We start from the raw sequence: 16,520 nt of genomic DNA, 5'->3' as shown, positions 1-16,520 counted from the left end.
CCCTGACATAGAGGAGAAATATATACCGTGCGTGCTGGCACAGTCGATACTTTAACGAGGATAGGGTGCTCACATCAGCTGCCGGTGCGTCTCGCGTGTAGGGGGGCAATAGCTCTCTTTCTCCCGCTGATATTGTCGAGGTTTCAGCAACAAAACCCGCTGACCGAAAGCAAACCAAAATGGGAGGCAATTCGCGGGTTATCGAACCATGAGTTTCCACCGCTTGTAACGTCCGGTATAACACCCACCACGCACAGGGATTTTGTTTGTCGGTTCTACACCAGGGGCGGACAGCCCGGACGGTTCGCGCACCGTACCTCACACTGTAGCAAACTCGTGGGCCCACTGCCAGTAACCATACCGGAGCCCTATGCAACTCGCAGGCAGCACAACGGAGCGTACACGCCGGGAGCGGAGTCCCGTTGGAGCTACACAGGCTTCTCAATTTTGATAGAAGTTCGCGGACCGCTGCGGAGCTGAGAGGACCAACGCGAATCAGGGCGCACTTGTGATACTCCGCTGTCGTCACTGGAAAGCTCCCTGGAGCGTTACAGACCGTCAAGACCCGTTAGAGGCGTCAACTACTAGGAGAAAAAGAAGCTTCTGTGTCTCCTACAAATGGTGTCTTGGGGTTGTGAAGTGGGGGTGGGTGATCGAATACTTATTGGCGTCGTTGAGCCACCAACGCTTGTGTCGCAACTGGGGCAGAAAGACGAGCAGCAGGTTTCGTGGCATCTACCGTGGGAGTTTTTACTTTTTCCGCGTTCCAGGAGTAACCGCAGGAGAGGGACATGTTCTTTAGGCTACGAGTCCCGCATCGTGTGCGTTTTAGTCTGTTGGTTTGTCGGGTGTTCTGACGTAACGAGCGACTGATGTCTTGGCCCACAGTGTACACCGTACTAGCGTTGAATGTACTCGTGAGACGGCCCGCATCTTTTGCTTTGGTTGAGTCTGTTTGCTTTTGACTCTTTCCAAATTGTCCTTCTTCTGGGCCATATTCAGTAAAGCTCGCGCGTCCTTTTGAGTTCCTCTTCGCATGGACCTGTCTCGCACCGGCGGCGTAGCACGTCGGGCATCCGTTTGTCAGCTTTGGTATGAGTTCCATTCGGAATGGTGGCCGGTTGTAGCAGCCCTGGTTTCTCTTGTTCCTGGGATATGCGGTTCTTCGGCGTAGGCTGGAGGCACTCACGAGTCATTACTTCCTGTCTGACGAAGCGAAGGAGGCAGGCTTCCGCAGCGGGGCTCCGACAACATCTGTTCGTTCTCCACGCGGCGGGCAGTCCTCTTTCCGACTTCCCTTTGTGCATCCTTCTTCTCTTTCTCGTGTGGTCTTGGTTCCCTTTTTTCATTACCGAAGGTTCTGTCTCACTGCGGCTGTGAACCTCATTCCTCATGTCTTTTCGGGGAGTAGGAGACCAAAACGTATCCCGCCGGCGGGGGGTCTTTTTCGTTCAGTTTCTCGAGTGCCTCTCCTTAGTCGCCTTTCACTTGCGAGATTGTGTGTGTTGCGCGCTGCATTCTCCGTTTTCTGGAGTTCCCGACCGCGGGCACACGCTTGCCGGGTCTTCAGTTTCCTGATATTTCTTGACATTCTACAGGTCGCTGGAGTATAATATTCCTGTCCTTTTGGTTGTGGCCAGCTCCCTTGCTTACCCCTACACGTATTTCCGCGTCACGTTGCTTTTTTTTTCCCGGGTACTGCCCTTACACAGATTCCTCTGGCTTGTAATCTGAGTTGATGGCTGCGGGTTCTAACCATGGGAAACACGGAATCCGCCCCTCCCGCTCTGCACGATAATTACCTAGCAGTCATCGCGAGCATAGAGGGACGGCTGGGGCATTTGCCAGCCCGGAATAGCCACGCTCCTACTAAGTCTCCCCGTCGTGCCAACGGCGTCTGTCACCATTCCAGCGGCCCGGCTGCTGCGGTTTTGCCCCGCGATGGCCCCAAGTGTCCGGTCCCAGATAACTCTGAAATCAGTGGCACACAAAGTCCTGGGACAGGTGGTCTTGACTCGACGGGGACTTCGGAGTCCAGCCCTCGCCGCAATAGCGGGACAATCGTTCCTCAGGAACGGCGAGGAAAACCCCCCTTAACTGGCGATCCTGGGCAGGTTGAAGGTCTTGGAGAGGGACAGGGTTCACATGTTCAAGGCGGAGATCGTGACTTGGCGGCCACTGAATCTGACTGGGAGGACGCCACAGTGAACGACTTTGCCGAGGAGGAGGTCACTTCTTTGTCTAGTTCTGCACATTTCAAGCCCCAGTCAAAGCAATCGAGTGTGAAGGCACCGTCTCCTCGTCTGTTCCCGTCGACCTCAGCACTCAAATTGTCGTCAGACAGTGATGATGGTAGGGGCGAGGAAGCTGATTCCGCTTTTCATACGAGGGACGACGAGCGTAACGGAATGGCGACGGAAGAACCGGAGAAGGAAAAGGAGTGCCGGGAAGACACGAGCGCTGCTCAGATCGACTCTTCGTTGTCTTCTTGCACGGGGGGGCAGATTGTTGAGGAAGGCAATGACAAGCAAGCCGCGGTGACCGGGGACAGTAGTGAAAGCAAACCCAACCCAGACATGGTCGCCAAGCTCTCTGAGACAAAAGTCGGTCGGTCACTCTCATCGAAGAAGAGCACAAATAGTTTGGCTGGGACTTCCACTACCCGCCCCTCCAAGTCCCCGGCGCCGGGGCAACCAAGGAGCCGAGGACCAGGCCGTAACGTGCCAGAGCCATTACGCGCCGAGGAGCTGGAGTATGCAGTCACTACAGCCAGTGTTTGCTCTAGGCGCGGATTCTGCGCAGAGGACAGACGACGCCGTACGAGCGGGGCGTCGTCAACTCAGGAGAAGAGACCTGTTTCCGCTGTTGATTTGGATAGTTTCTCGCCGTACTCACCATCATATGCACTGGGTATCACTACACCTACCACGAACGCGACTACGACGACGGGCAGCACCGAGGATAGAGGCTCATCCAGGGGTGGATTCGAAACCGAAGGGGACCGACTCGGTTCAGATAGGTTGATTTTCGGGGATGAAGGCAACCACTTTCCTTTCCTAGAAGAACCGGCTTTGTCCCTTTGGGTGACATTTCTTCTTGGGAAGAGTCTGGCGGCATGCATGGCTGTCTGTCCTCACTGGTTCATGAAGATCGATAAGTACGTGATGCTTGGCACCGGCAGTGGTTCCCCACAGAGGGAGGGGGCCTTCCGCGTTTGCAGTGGACTCAGCAGAGAATGGAGTCCTGTCCGATCAGCTGCATACCCACATGCCGAAAGGCCGAGTCAGCAGACTTATCGTGGACTGTTACCGCTGTATGTCGCCTCAGCATGCAATACTCCCGCTTGCCAGACTGGAGGGTTTGGTACTTGCAGGCATGGTGCTACACGTGTTCAGCCCACAAGGTCTGCTTGCGCCTGCTTTGTAAGCACCGCTCTGCGTGTTTCGGGCCTTTTACATACGGTCCTTCAAGGCGGTTTGTTTCTTTGCGTCACTCTCTTGTTTTTTTGATGCCACCATAACAGTCCGCCCTTTGCAATCAGAGGCTACCATTGTCGCAGGTTGTCTCTGTCCGTGCAGAGCGGTGTCGCGGATGTGCGCTCCAATCACGCGGGATTTCGCGCAGGCCTACTCAAGCCACTTGGAAGTATGGGGTAGCGCCGTCAAACTCCAGCCTCTCCAGATATCTGAGGACGATGGCGTCCGAGTGGACTGGATCATTTTTGCAAAGGTCAGCGGGCCTACATGGGGCGGGGGTTTCGGGTGCCTGTGTGTAGGAAGAGCTGTCACTCGTCAAAGGGTTGCGCGAGACTTCTCAGGAAATATGGACTTTGTTTGCAGGATAGCGGGGGGCGCAGCAGCGACCCTTCAGTGCTTTCGCTTCCAGGTGCTTTGGTTCGGCTGTGTCCATTCAGAGCCCAGGCTGCGTCTAAAGAGTTAGCCAGGAGGCTGAAATTGCCGACTAGTAGATGTGGCGTTTCTCGTCTTTCTCGGAGTTTCCTTCTTGTTCGTGGACCAGCGTCGCGTACATATGTTTCTAGCCATCCGCGCCCGCCGCACCCGGTCCTACCTTCGGGGGGGTTCCGGGACTATAGGCAGGAGACACCGCAGATGCCTGGCGCGTTCAGCGCGTGTGTATGGTGTACCTGTTCGTTCAGTAGGTATGCATGTGTGTATGTAGTCAACTGTTTCACGTATACATTACCGCCTTAGGGGTCTGGAGGTTGCTGTCGTCGTCATTCCGGTTCTGCGGCGCAATGCACATTTTTGATTGTCCTTACAGGTGTTACCTCGGTGTGCGGGGAACGTGCTCGAAGTAGGATACACTTACTCTTATCTTCCTGAACAGGCACCGGCTCCTGTCCCTCTGGCGGGTGGGGACAGTGGAGATCGCAAAGGACGAAAGAGAAGAAACCGCAAAGGGCCCTCGGAGACTGGCCCGCCTACCCGATTTGAAGAGGGTGTTATTCTCTCTCCTAGTGGACGAGTAGGGAGAAGACACTTCAGCCTCTTTTTCTGGTGCATTGTCGCTTGTCCGCATTTGCCTGGGCATGCGTCTGTTGTTTCGTCCTGGTGGATAACTCGTCGGGGCTTCCCGAGCAACATGACAAGCGTTGCGGCTTGCGGAGACGGGGGGGGGTGTGTTCGCTGTTCTGCGCCCTCAACTTTTTCCAGACACGAAGGACAGGACCTTGTTGATTCCTCTGTAGAACTGACGTCCTGTCCTCTACGGGTGTCTATCGCTGACCCCCCTTTCTTGGGGCAGCAAACCAGGAGGGTGTGCTTGCATACACAAATACACTGTGCATATGCTCATTACACTTTGGTAGCGTTCTCGTCTGAAGACAGGGGACCGTTACCACACGTTATGTGACACTTTGGCCGACGGGCTTTAGGGTGGATACGGTCCGGGCCGTTAGCTTTTCTCTTTTTCTCAGGCAGAGAAGCCTATACTGGCGGCGTTGTTCTTTCTGCTTTGCTGTGCGCAGCCGTGTCCAAGCCATACCCCTAAACTGACCTTCACTTGTTCCTACGCCTTTGCGGTTAGTCCTGCGAATGGGTCTCGGACTCTGTGGATTCACAGAGACATGTGCCGTTTTCACGGCGACGAAACGGGAGTGGCTGTTATGGGCTCCATCGCACGGGTGTGCGCTGGAGATTTCGTAGAGGTAGCCGTGTCGATATACAGCGGCGGCGGCCGCGTGGCGCTGGACCGTGTGTCCTGGCTGCCCTTGAGACAAGAGAAAAGAAGACAGTCTCTTCCCTCAAAGGGACTTTTCAGTCCAGAGGCGTGTCCTCTCGAATGGTCGACGGCGGAGTGGTTCCCTGCTGACGAGTTTAGGTTGATGAGCACTGAAAGAGTCAAAGACCCAGGTACGGATTGCAGAAGCTCTCCGTCTGTTTTTTTCGAGGCAGCAGGTGGCGTGCTTTTTTCTACTCGCAGATCTGACCATTCAGTCGAACGTGGCTGTGACGTCCGCACAGAGGCGCCAGAGATTGTTAGGGTTGTCATTTCCATGGGTGCTTGTTCTGTAAAGAGAGATCTCTTGTCATCGTTCCTCAGCAGCCTTGGGCGGCCGCCGTGGCCATTTCGGCCACCAACAGAGCTACACACTCACCTCCGACTGTGGAGAGAGTTGATTGTCGCACGATATTGCCCGAACAGCGATGATCAGCAAGAGGCGCTCTCCGGGTCGCTTACGCGGTCCATCGATGGTGCAGACAGGTGTGCGTCTCCTGACTTTCTTTTGTGGAACTGCAGAGGATTTCGGACCGTACTTGCGTCATTTCAGGACGGAATTCTCGGGCATGGATGTTGCTATTCGCAAATCCACTTACCAAGCTGCTGCTCCAGGTGCGGGGACCTGCGTTGCGAGGAATCTGAGAATTCTCTCGGACACCATGCTGTCTTGAAGTGCATTTGGTTTCGGTACTTTCCTTTTGTTGGTTCCTCGTGCCCACTGCATATACGCGTGCGCGCACCAGTAACGTAGCTTCGGAAGGGTGCGCTCTCGGGCATAGAGTGCTTGACGTGTGTTGCGACTTTTTGTCGAGATAACAGCCCTCACCGCTATGGATAGTGAGACACGTGTCTGCGTCCCACCCCACAGAGCGAGGTTGCGTCTGGACGGCTGACATCTTAGGCATTCCGGGCGCGTGCGCCCCTGAAGTTCGGTAAGCGCGCACGACAGTCCGCACTTCACGAGGCTTGGGTCTGCCTGGTTGTCTACGGGGCCAGGCTGGCGGCTGCTGGCCATCAGCGACTTGATTCCGTTCTAGACAGGATCACCTTCGCTTGTCCAGGCTTTTTTTGCTCGTTTCTATTCAGGTTCTCTAGGTGTAAACGCTTGTCGGTGCTGGGGTTTTCCTTGTGAAGTGTTGCCTGCGGGGGTCCCGATAGTCTGTCCTCTGACACGACGAGGTCTCCAACACGACCGGTTCCTGTCCGTCCAGCTCCGCGTGGTAAGGTGCATGGAGCCGGACCCACATTTTCACTCTTTTTTTGACCGCTTGCATGCATGTGTTCTTTGTCATGTCGATGGCGGGGGGGCTGGTCTGGTTACGCCGAAGCTGAGCTGTCAGCGTATCGTCAACATCGTAGTCCAGTGCATACCATAACGGTAGGCACCATTGTCTTTCAGTCGGCTACGCCTTTTGCAGTTCTCTCGCCTTGTGCAAGACAGCGGGCTACGCAATGCGAAGTCTAGCGAGCGTGCTTTTCTCCCCAGGTTAACCGTTTCAGTCTGTAGGTGAGCCAGATGTGGCAGGGCCCTGGGTTTACAAAGAGTTGCTGGCAGCATGGTGGTAGACGGAAGACCGAAAGAAGCTCATCTACGGAGGCTCCTGCTGCGCGGGTCGCGGGATTAAGAGTCCTTTTCCACCAGTAGATAATGCTTACGGTGCACGCTCGACTGCGAGTCGTGTTCGGTTTCTTTCATGTCGTCTCACAGACTGGATATCTATCATAACAATTAGCTGCATGCGCAGAACTAGGTATAAGATGCGCGATTGCATGTTGTCGCTTGTTCATCGTGTGTCCTCGCCGTAGGGAAGTGTTCTCTGCTTGTGTCCATTTTTCCATGCGCTTGCGCAGGGCGACATCGTGGAGTTTTACATGAGCCAGGGAGGCGCTGCTGTTTGAGGCCCGCACGAGAGTCCTATTTGAGCATTCGCGGGGCGCGGCTCTGCGTGGTGTGCAGACGAGTGAATCCGATATGGGACGGTGTGAAGTTTCAGGGCGCCGTTCTGAAGTGCTATACGGACGTTGTGTACGCTCTTACCTCGGATGCTTCCTTGTGGTATGCTCCGCGTATAGATCGGCAGTATGTGCCACGACGTTCCGGTAGGTTGTCGCTTGTTCCGAAGAAAGTGAAAGATTTGTGAGACAAATCTCCCGCAGGTCGTCGGAGACGGTCTGATGTTCGTCTGTCTCATTCTGTGTGTGCGTTGCCCGGCCAGATAGTTGCACGAAGTGTCGAGATCAATCTCCAGCCACGGGATTCTGGGACTAAATCTGTGACTCGCCTCTGATGGATGTGGTGTTGCTGTTTTCTTTTCTGTAGTTTTCGTTGTATTTGCTGAAGGGGGGGAGAGCCTGTGATAGACTCTGTCCTTCACTTTCCAAGGGCCGCAAAATTTTTAGGAGACTGCGGAACTCCAGACTGAAGTGTGGGCCGGTGCAAGAATCCTCTGAACTTGTGAGCTAATCGTTCTCAAGAACACGGGTGGCGGCGGTCGAGTGCCTGAGTCCAAGCGGCAATTTACAATCGTTCTTGGAAAATTAACACGTTCAGAGGAGCCACTTGGGGGAGATTCGGAGAATGTCTTGCTGGTTGTTGAAGGCGTTTTGCTGCTTGTCGAAGGTAGCTCGCCCTCCACTCGGTGAAATCGGGTCTTGCTTACTCAACTTTCCTCTGTGGCGATGTCTCTGAAGAGGAGCCGCATCTCGTGATCTGTTCACATTTTAACTGGGGCGTCTTGGTCCCGTCACTATAGCGTTTCTGCTTGTCCGCAGAGGCGAGAGCATGGCAGNNCTGCCATGCTCCCCCGGAGCGGTTCACTTGAATTTCTAGGTTGTCGCTGCAGCGGTCCCCTGTTGGGGCCCCTAAAGTGATTCGAATCTTTCAAAAACAAAACAGCTGACCACACGCTGTGAAACCGGGTCCTACAAAGAAGACCTGGGAATACCTCACGGACGGAGTAGAGGTGGGCTGAGTTGCGAGGCCTTACGTGCGGCAGGCACTCCTCTGTCTCCCGCCGCAGAGGGCTTCTGCACCCTCCTGTGGGTTTGCCGGATTTGAGAATCGGCAAAAGGAGCTCTCCTTAAGAGAAGCGGCAGTTATTCGAAGCCGGCTCCGCGCGAGCAAATCAGGTGCGTCTGTGCGGGAGCCGGTCCATCTCTGCAGATCGAGCGAGGTTGCGGTAATGCGCCTGTGCCGAAGCCCGCGGTAGGCCGAAGCCTCTTCTGACTAGCCTTTGCAAGAGAGCTGCTGTCCACGACTGCGAACCAGGCCTCCTGCATTTTTTACGTGTTTGTTAGCGCAAGGGCGAGGCCTGCGAGGGGGTTCTACATTTTTCTTCGAGGTTGTTTCCACTTCCAATTCTCTCTGAGGTACAGCAGGCGGGAGTGAGTCTTCGCCAGGGGAGAAGAGCAGCCTGGCAAAAACCGGCTAAAGAAATTACGCAGGACCGTCAGACGGCCGCAGGGCTGTTGCGGATGTCATCGTGTAACATACACGTACTCTAGGCAATATATATGCACAGAAGCTGAACGACACCTCAGCGAGGAAGTATCGTTCAGCTTCTATATGGGCTGAGAGAGGCATCGGAAGCCTATGAGGTGGCGAAGGCGTGTGTGCAGTTAAGGTGCAGGCCGGTGGGACGGTAGAGAAGGGGGCGCTGAAGCCAAATGAATAGTACTCAAGTATCAGACACCGATACACGAGACATGGAGCAGTTCTACTGGTTTGCCTGCAGTTCCAGCTCTCTCACATGCGCGCCGCCTGCGCGGCACTCTTTCCTCTGTTAGATGGGCACCAACCACATTAAGGAATGTTTCGAACCAGGCGCCGTCCGCCTGCCGCCTCAGGTGGCGACTAACGTCCTTCATGTGACCCTGGTCGAGGCTGAGGAATCTGAGGCATTATCAACTGAATAAAGCATGATATGAAATACATACTGCTGTTTTATCTCCTCGGTCGGAGGCTTCTCGGCCTGGGTTTTTACGCCCATTAGGTATATTTGGATGGGAGAAGGGGATCATGGTTGCAACGGACCACGGGCACGGCAGAAGCCCGTCACATGGTCTCATTGCTGATGTGGAGGTACGCACTCTTCTTCTCGTGTTATGGTTCTGGACGTGTGAATGAGAAGCGCTGGTGATGTGTCCATGTGAAACTGACAAAATTCCCTTCCGCAGGGCTGGCGCACAACATGTCTTTTCTCTCTTCACTCAAAGCATGTGCATGCGACTCCGGATGATTTGTTCCCGTCAGCACCGCCCTTTTCTCCCAGTTGGCACTGCTGGCCCGAAGCCACCCCGTCTTGGGACTCCTGCACTTTCCAGACTTAGTTCTGCATCTCAGGCCTGACTGCTGACCCACCTGCCTTAATGTCCACTGTAGACCGACGCGTTCTGCCGTAGTTTTGTCACTATGGAGTAGAGAAGGGCGACTTTGTACCTCTTTCTCTCGGCAGGGACCAAGAGAATGCGGCCCCTCTACACCGATGTGGATCCAGTCTCGAGAAACATCCATGCTTTGAGGTGGCTGAGGAGCCGAACCTGGAACTTGAGGCGGAGCCCGCTACTTGAGGCATCCCTCGTAAACAGCACAGCTGCTTGTAATCGCTCCATCTCCAATCACCACCACCTTTTTCCTCTCTCGTTTCGGTATCCTGCTGGGACTTTTTCTGGGCATCCGGGTGTTTGGCTTTCTCTGTATTGCCCCTTGCGATCCAGTGGGAGGCTTCTGTCAACACGTATCCTCATGCGCCAGAGCAGCGGTGTTTTTGTGCCTTCCGTCTTTACTGCTTATACTTCGGCGTGAAGTGAGATGCGCTTGCGCCTCCTTCTGCACGCCTTCGGTCAGATGTTGGCGGCTCTTCTGAGCCCGTTTGCCGCGCCGTTGTGGAGTTCTCTCCTGAAGACCCGACTGTCCTTCGACCGTCGTGGATGAGAGTATTGCACACCGGCGACGCAAAGCGCAAGCGCAAGAACCCATTAGCGACTGCACTACTTTCGGCGCCTGCCGTTACTGGGCTCCCATAGTGGTTTTGCTGTGCTTGTGTAGCCGCGGTGCGGCAGTAGGGGTTTGTCGTCGCACCTCTGACCTCGCTACGGGACAATGTCACTGTCCGTACCAGGGGCGTCTCTACTTAGCGATCTGAAGGGGGGCATTCCCGTTGCATTGCTGTTGCCGAGGGCTGTTGCTTATTCTAGAAGGCGTCTGCCGCCAGCAGCCTGTGCTCCCTGCAGGCACTCGAGCTCCGACGCCGTGGTCAGTGCTCGCCAATTCTCCAACTGGAGCAGGGGCTGCAACCGGCAGCGAATGATATTAGTTCACGTTTCTGCACGCCCTCACAAGTGAAATAATTGGTGATATTTTCAGAAAGACGTGGTGGTGTCCCCCCCTCATATAGATTTATACATGTGAAAGCAGGTAGCTTTAGATCGTTCCGTGTGCATCTGTTTTTCTGTGAGCAGCTGTCCCGCAATTGTCTCCGTTCATGTGGCATTTCTGCAGTACTTCCAGGATACTGACGGAGGCTCCGCGTACAAGTTCTTTCACGTTTTTCTCTTGCTCTGTGGGTGACATTTAGTCGGGCTCATTTGATGCTTTCCTGTTTACGGCCCCTTGGTTTGTCTCCCTTTCCTTTGCCAAAGGCCTGCTTACGCGCATCTAGCTCGCGTGTTCGTATATAGCGGAGTAGCATGTCTACTGCCAAGACATCACTTTCTCAGTCGTGCTTCCCCACGACGGGCCGTTTCCGTTTTCCTTGCTGATTTCAACCGGGTTCCTTCAGCAAAGGGCAGTGCGAGAAATTCCATGGGAAAAACGGCGTGATCTTCTTCAAAGGCGGCAGGCTCCAGAGTACGCGGGGGAGTGCCGAGGTACTCCCCGGCGGGAATTCAACACGAACGTAATTGACGGCATACGAGTGAAACCGACTTTCAACCCGTTTGTTAAACTCAATAAGGCGAAGAGATACGTCATTGACAACTGGCCTTCCAGGTGAGCATTTAAGGTTCATGAATCAAAGCTCCGAGTTGCTTTTTTGTCGAAAGACTTCCCAGACACTCCCTCCAGTGTAGCCTATCGTGGGCGCCCTCGTACCGTTTTTGCCCCCTCCTGGGATTCCGCCTTTTGCTCGCGGGCTTCGCTGGAACTTGTTGGCAGCGGGATACAGGGAAACGTCACCGCTCTTTTCCCCCGCGTATTTTCTCTCAGTCGGGAAAGGTTCTTGGCGAATCTACGTTGATAAGTCGCAGGCAAAAGTGGCCGCTTTTTTCCCTAGACGTCCCGAGCTGTGCAATGGCCAGCCGTGCTGACGGGTACTAACCCGCTGGTTCTGTAGGGCTCAAGGAGAGGAGGAAGAAAAAGGACTGCGAGTCGAGTGTACCTCTCCAACCGTCCCTTCTCCATGTCCGACACGTTCGACCCCACTGCGGTCGGCTTGTTGGTTGTTGTCGCCACCAGTGTTGGCAGAAGAAAGCTGCGGTGCGGGCGCTAGTCTGAGAGGTGACTAGTCTGGTTTCCGGTGTTTCCTCACGGGTGCCGGAGCTCCCCGGAAGCTCGACAAGCTTCTTCGGCTCCGTTGTCCCGTGTGCCATTTTGACCTCCTCGAGAAAAGAAGTGTAAATCTCTCTGGATATTGTCCCGATCTTATTTTGGCTGTTGATACTCCCTTCACTTGGCAGCGGAAGTTGAAGGGCCTAACCGTTCCTGCTGTTGGCTCCTTTGCGTTTACTTCTGACTGCCTGTGTATGGACGAAAAGCAGCAACCGTATATGGTCAGTCAGGCTGACAGTGCATGCAGCATTTTGGAGGTGCTGGCTCGTGTTGCCGTTTCCTAGGAACTGGGATGACTGGACCCCCCATCGCTGCTATGTCCGAGGCAGCAGGCGGCGATACAACATTCCTCAGGATCTTATGCCCTACAAAGATGAGCTTGGGGAGTGGCATCCTCCGCGGTGAGCTAGTGATTCAATCCGGGAAGGACGCGGCCACATGTTGTCGCTTTTCTTCCGAACGATTTCGGTCTTGTTTTCGGTACACGCTATCTGAATGGTCGAAGACAGGAGGTTCTCGGGGGAAGGGAGGCACAAAACCCCTGTAGACGGGTAGCATACTGCAAGTGTCCACTCCTGCATATATGCAGGAACAATGCAGAAACAGAGAGACTGGAGGAACTTCCTACCAGTTCATGCCGCGGCGGAAAGTCAACCGGCTACAGCACGGCAGGGACAGAGTAGCACAAAAGGTTCATCTCTCTTGGAATGACTCTCCCGCGTAGAATCTCCATATAGGTGTTCACTGAACCATACTACGTGTCTAGCATTAGTGGCCTCTACGTGAAGCTTCATGTGGTGAGTTTCTGGAGCGTCTAGCCGCTTATATCTCTCATTGTTCTGTCGTCTCAGAAAAGAAGTGGGTTCCCACCAGTTTTTCTTCAAATGCAAGGATGTCGCTCCCAGCGCCTACCTCCTGATCGTTTTGGTCTGGAGTGCTGCGCTGGCCACCAACCGTTTGATACTGTCACCCACCAGCGTCCCTCGACACACGGCTGATATACTTTCTTGAGTCGACGACCTCCTCTAGCACCACTGTCTTCTGCCCGTGGCCCGGTGTCGTACCCTGGCGCTCGTCGTTATCGAGGCAGGCCGCTTTCACACTGCATACAGCTCCCAGCTCAAACTATACTCACGAAGCCTGAAGTGTCTGTAGACTTTAGGGTAACACGGCCCCAAGAAGTAGAGGGGTCTTTTTGCTTTTTTTTTGTTTTCGCCGCTGTCGAGGCTAGTGTGATTCAACGTCTTCGTGGCGGGTCTTTGATGCGTCTCCTGAGCGTATAACACAGCTGCTCGGAGTGAAGGCTTTGTTGACGCCGTTTTTCTACACCGTGCATGTGTACTCCCCTGTGTGTCCGCTACGTTTTCGCAGGCTTTCGAGTCGCTATCAGGCGGACGTGAAGAAGCAGTATCTCTTGAATGGTATGCTTCTCCTGGACCGCGGACGGAGGGGCGCACACTTGAGCATCAGCCCTGTAATTAGCGGGTCTTTTCTGGGGGTGTTGCCTTGGAGCCAGTGTGTGCTGCGGTTAGACACTGGCGTCTGAGTCAAGTCCCAGTTTTCGCTGCCGGTTCCAGGTAATTTGTCTCAGGCTCCCGGCTTCGTGTGGATCGGTTGTGAGAGAGAAGCATCTGGTGTCTCGTTGATAATGCACTGCGTTTGTGTCCTAGTTCCACGACACTGTCCCCGCGAGATACGAATCTGGGGTATGTCCTCAATTTCACATCTTGACACGTTGTTTGCTAGAGATCAATGGCGGGTCATGTTGAGACCATGTTACACTTGTTTTTGCGGTTGCAGGGTTGCCCTGGGTTTGGGAAAAGAATTTCTATGAGGGTAGCGTCCATTTCTGTGATCGGGAACCCTTGGGGCCCAAACGTTGGTACCGGAAAGAGTTCAGGTGAGCCCCTTTGGGTGAAGAGCTTGTGCACAGGTGACAAGCACACAGTCGCAACTCGGGGGGTCTTCCGGCCTTACAACAACAGCCTCATCAAGCTGGGTTGTTTTCTCTCGTGTGGCTTTAATGGAGTCATACCGCCTGCGCGCCGTCGACGCCGGTTTGCGGCATCCCTAGATGACGGCAAACCCTTACGTCGTAGGTTGCTTTGTTTCTGATACGAGGGCGGAGGCATCGCAGAGAGTCTTACATCTGACTAGGGCTCTCCCCAAGGTCGGTTACATCGGGCTTTCGTATACGCGAGCTTCATGAGCACTTGAGACTTGTTCGTGCTTGTCAAATAAGTTAGCCACCTCATGTTTTTTATGCAGGTGAAGAGACGGGTACCAATTCCGTGCGTCGATGACTTCCGAAAGAGTTCGGACTACAAGTGTCTTCGAAGTGTCTGCTCAAATGCGACGTTGAATTCACGTAGTTGACTTCCTCCGGAGGCACAAAAGGAGCAGTTGTCCGGGGCTTCTGATCGAGGAAGCCATGGATCCCTCGTGTATAGGAGCTCACGCTCAGCACTTGGCAACTACAGTCTCAACGGGGAGGCGTAAGGTGTAAAACGCGGGCATGCTCAGCTGCCTTTTTTTCTGTGCGACAACGTGTTCGCCTCCAAGGGAGCCGTGGTGTTGGTATGAAGGTAACAAGTGTCCAGAAATCTTTTCGTGGGGGTTCGGAGAAGAGAAATTATCGCTTCCGTTCTTGTACCCTGTGCTGCGTATGTTTTTCTCCAGACAGGAGCGAGTGAAAGATGCCATGAGGAAAATGGAAGACCTTGTCCTCGAATACCGCCAGGTGCTGTAGAAGAGGGCTCACACCCCGCTTTCCATAATAGGCCGCATGGCGCCTTTCCGCTTCTTTTGCTTTGAGAGACCTCCAGACTTCTGTGCAGCGCCGGCCGTACGGACTAGCAGAAGATGCGATTTTTTTTCTTTTTCTCTTTTGCGCCATTTTTCTTTCGCCTCTTGGTTTGTCTCTTTTTCATGGTTTGCTGGAGGCGCGCACACTATTCCACTTATGCAACAGTTGAAGCAAAGCAACGATTTTGTCTTACGCCGCTTACTAGGGTCTTGTAACTTTGCAGCCTGCAATACAAGGTAGCACCCGGCTGAGCTAGACTAGTCCTTCATTATTCTCGGCAGTATCAGACTTTGTCGAGGTTTGTGTTACGTGCCCCGTGCCACTTATCTCAAGTCCGCTGGTGGTGCGAAGCTGGGAGAGCATTGTTGTTATGCCATTGTTGAAACATGGTTTTTCTTCGGGACCGCACTCAGTGCACAGGTAATTAAAGGAAACAGCTCCAAGCTCAGTGCGTCCAATGCTATCGCTGTTCGAGAGAGCTTTGAACTGTGCTTTCGTCTTGTAGAGTAGCGAAGGTTGAGTAGGTATCTGTCCGTGTAGCTGCTGTCGCCAGGTGCAGGAAACCACGAAGCGAAAATGCGCCTAATGTAAGGAAGAGTAAAACGACTCTTTCGGCTTCTGGGCATTGGGCCACGCGTGCATTTCACTAGTGCCCGTCCGGGCGGAAGTCTAAGCTTGTTCGTGTCTACTATCAGCCTGTTGCTGGCGGTGGGGTGCGGTTCCTGGAGCTGCGTTCCGTATGTTGTGAGCAAAGTTGGTTTGTCGAGATATGATAAACTGTGTCGGTCCTTGTGGCTGCATACAGGAAACCCGAGATCGCAAGCGGTACAGCTGGTTTGATAAAACTGTCCAAGATTTCGCAGGAGAGGAAATCGCAACCCAGTTCATCCGAAAGCGTAGAGATCGGAAAGTTTAGAGTTTTCGGGTCCTTGTCTGCGCTTCTTCCGTGAACCAGATTTCTTCCTTACGCAAGCCTTCATCGCAAAGCCAATCTTCTATCCCCTCGTGTCCGCTTCTGTCTCCCGGTGGCTGCGCCCTCTTTGGCACTGCGGAAGCAAGGGAGCTCACTTTCTCGCTTAGCCCCCGGGAAAGCGACACCACTTCTCGCGGCCTGATTTTTCATGCTGTATTTTCGGCAGGGCTTCCGGGGTGCAAGATTCTGATCTGACCATTAGACGTGAACGAAAATGAAAGGAACCACACTTCCGGTGTTTTTCTCATGGATCCACCCGATGTCACGCCCGGCCCCAGGTACATACCTTACAGGGGGCGCAAAAACCTAAAGACACGGCTTTTGCTTATCTGTTGCCCGGGTCGCCTTGCGGGGTGATACGATTTTTGCGGGAGGACAGTGAAGACCGTGATCCACGTTTCGTCTGCGTTGCTCGGGCCAGAAGGGGGTGGATCGCTGCCCCTGCACACACACCGTAATTTAGTTTTCACTAATACGGACACGCCGCCAGTTCCCTTCGCGAGCCCGACGGGGTGTCGTTGCAGTCCTACCGTGTTGCCTCCCGCCGTCCTGCAGAGATTCGTCACACTCCAACTGACTCTTGTACGCTTGTCGGCCACGACTGGGCAGCTGCGGAGGCGTTTTTTGGCATGTGCGCGAGGCTATTCCTGTAATAACTTCTGAGCATTTACTGATTCAGCCAACATATGCGACGGTTAGCAAATTTCCGCAGTACAGTTCCGACAGGCTGCAGGAGCGATTGCCGTAGTACGGATTTAAGCAGACAAGAAGCTTTTGTCGCGCGCCGTTCTGTGCTGAGTTCCCGTAGACACCGCGCTTGCTGATCTCCAGCACGGAGAGTGGCCAGCATTGTTTCTTTCACTTCAGTACACCAAAAAAGGAGTCGCAGAGGACAGAAAACGCGAGAACTGTATCCACAGCGACGACACTGCGGGGCTCCATTCAAACCGGAC

At 54.1% G+C, this 16,520-nt stretch overlaps 2 protein-coding genes across 2 annotated transcripts; both read left to right on the top strand.

The window, feature by feature from the left end:
• Window positions 1–498: 498 nt before the first annotated feature.
• Window positions 499–8,011, top strand: CSUI_009775 (uncharacterized protein). The gene is made up of 7 exons (XM_068069884.1): window positions 499–3,157; window positions 3,579–3,729; window positions 4,282–4,485; window positions 4,988–5,372; window positions 5,761–5,853; window positions 6,328–6,461; window positions 7,093–8,011. Exons 1-7 carry the CDS (start codon window positions 1,758–1,760, stop codon window positions 7,138–7,140), a joined length of 2,415 nt encoding a protein of 804 aa, XP_067918142.1. The 5' UTR covers window positions 499–1,757; the 3' UTR covers window positions 7,141–8,011.
• A 757-nt stretch (window positions 8,012–8,768) lies between these two features.
• CSUI_009774 (bir protein) lies at window positions 8,769–15,772 on the top strand. Its single transcript, XM_068069883.1, has 7 exons — window positions 8,769–10,495; window positions 11,022–11,230; window positions 12,073–12,189; window positions 13,160–13,209; window positions 13,589–13,688; window positions 14,468–14,528; window positions 15,400–15,772. The coding sequence occupies exons 1-7, from the start codon at window positions 10,343–10,345 to the stop codon at window positions 15,508–15,510; spliced, it is 801 nt and encodes a 266-aa protein (XP_067918141.1). The 5' UTR covers window positions 8,769–10,342; the 3' UTR covers window positions 15,511–15,772.
• The last annotated feature ends 748 nt before the right edge of the window (window positions 15,773–16,520 follow it).

This window comes from Cystoisospora suis, assembly GCF_002600585.1.
Source record: "Cystoisospora suis strain Wien I chromosome Unknown contig_6023, whole genome shotgun sequence".
In the NCBI taxonomy this organism is placed as follows: domain Eukaryota; phylum Apicomplexa; class Conoidasida; order Eucoccidiorida; family Sarcocystidae; genus Cystoisospora; species Cystoisospora suis.
The sequence above is the reverse complement of the archived record's forward strand: the minus strand, read 5'-3'. Positions and strand labels throughout refer to the sequence as shown.

What these genes read in the sequence shown, in the direction of transcription:
- CSUI_009775 (XM_068069884.1), top strand. Translation starts at nt 1,758, where the DNA reads ATGGGAAACACGGAATCCGCCCCTCCCGCTCTGCACGATAATTACCTA. An exon ending in TGGTTCATGAAGATCGATAA is followed by an intron (nt 3,158 to 3,578) that starts GTACGTGATGCT and finishes CTGTCCGTGCAG; the next exon opens with AGCGGTGTCGCGGATGTGCG. An exon ending in TTCTCTCTCCTAGTGGACGA is followed by an intron (nt 4,486 to 4,987) that starts GTAGGGAGAAGA and finishes TGCTGTGCGCAG; the next exon opens with CCGTGTCCAAGCCATACCCC.
- CSUI_009774 (XM_068069883.1), top strand. Translation starts at nt 10,343, where the DNA reads ATGTCACTGTCCGTACCAGGGGCGTCTCTACTTAGCGATCTGAAGGGG. An exon ending in GAAGCAGTATCTCTTGAATG is followed by an intron (nt 13,210 to 13,588) that starts GTATGCTTCTCC and finishes TTGCGGTTGCAG; the next exon opens with GGTTGCCCTGGGTTTGGGAA. An exon ending in TTGTCCTCGAATACCGCCAG is followed by an intron (nt 14,529 to 15,399) that starts GTGCTGTAGAAG and finishes GGCTGCATACAG; the next exon opens with GAAACCCGAGATCGCAAGCG.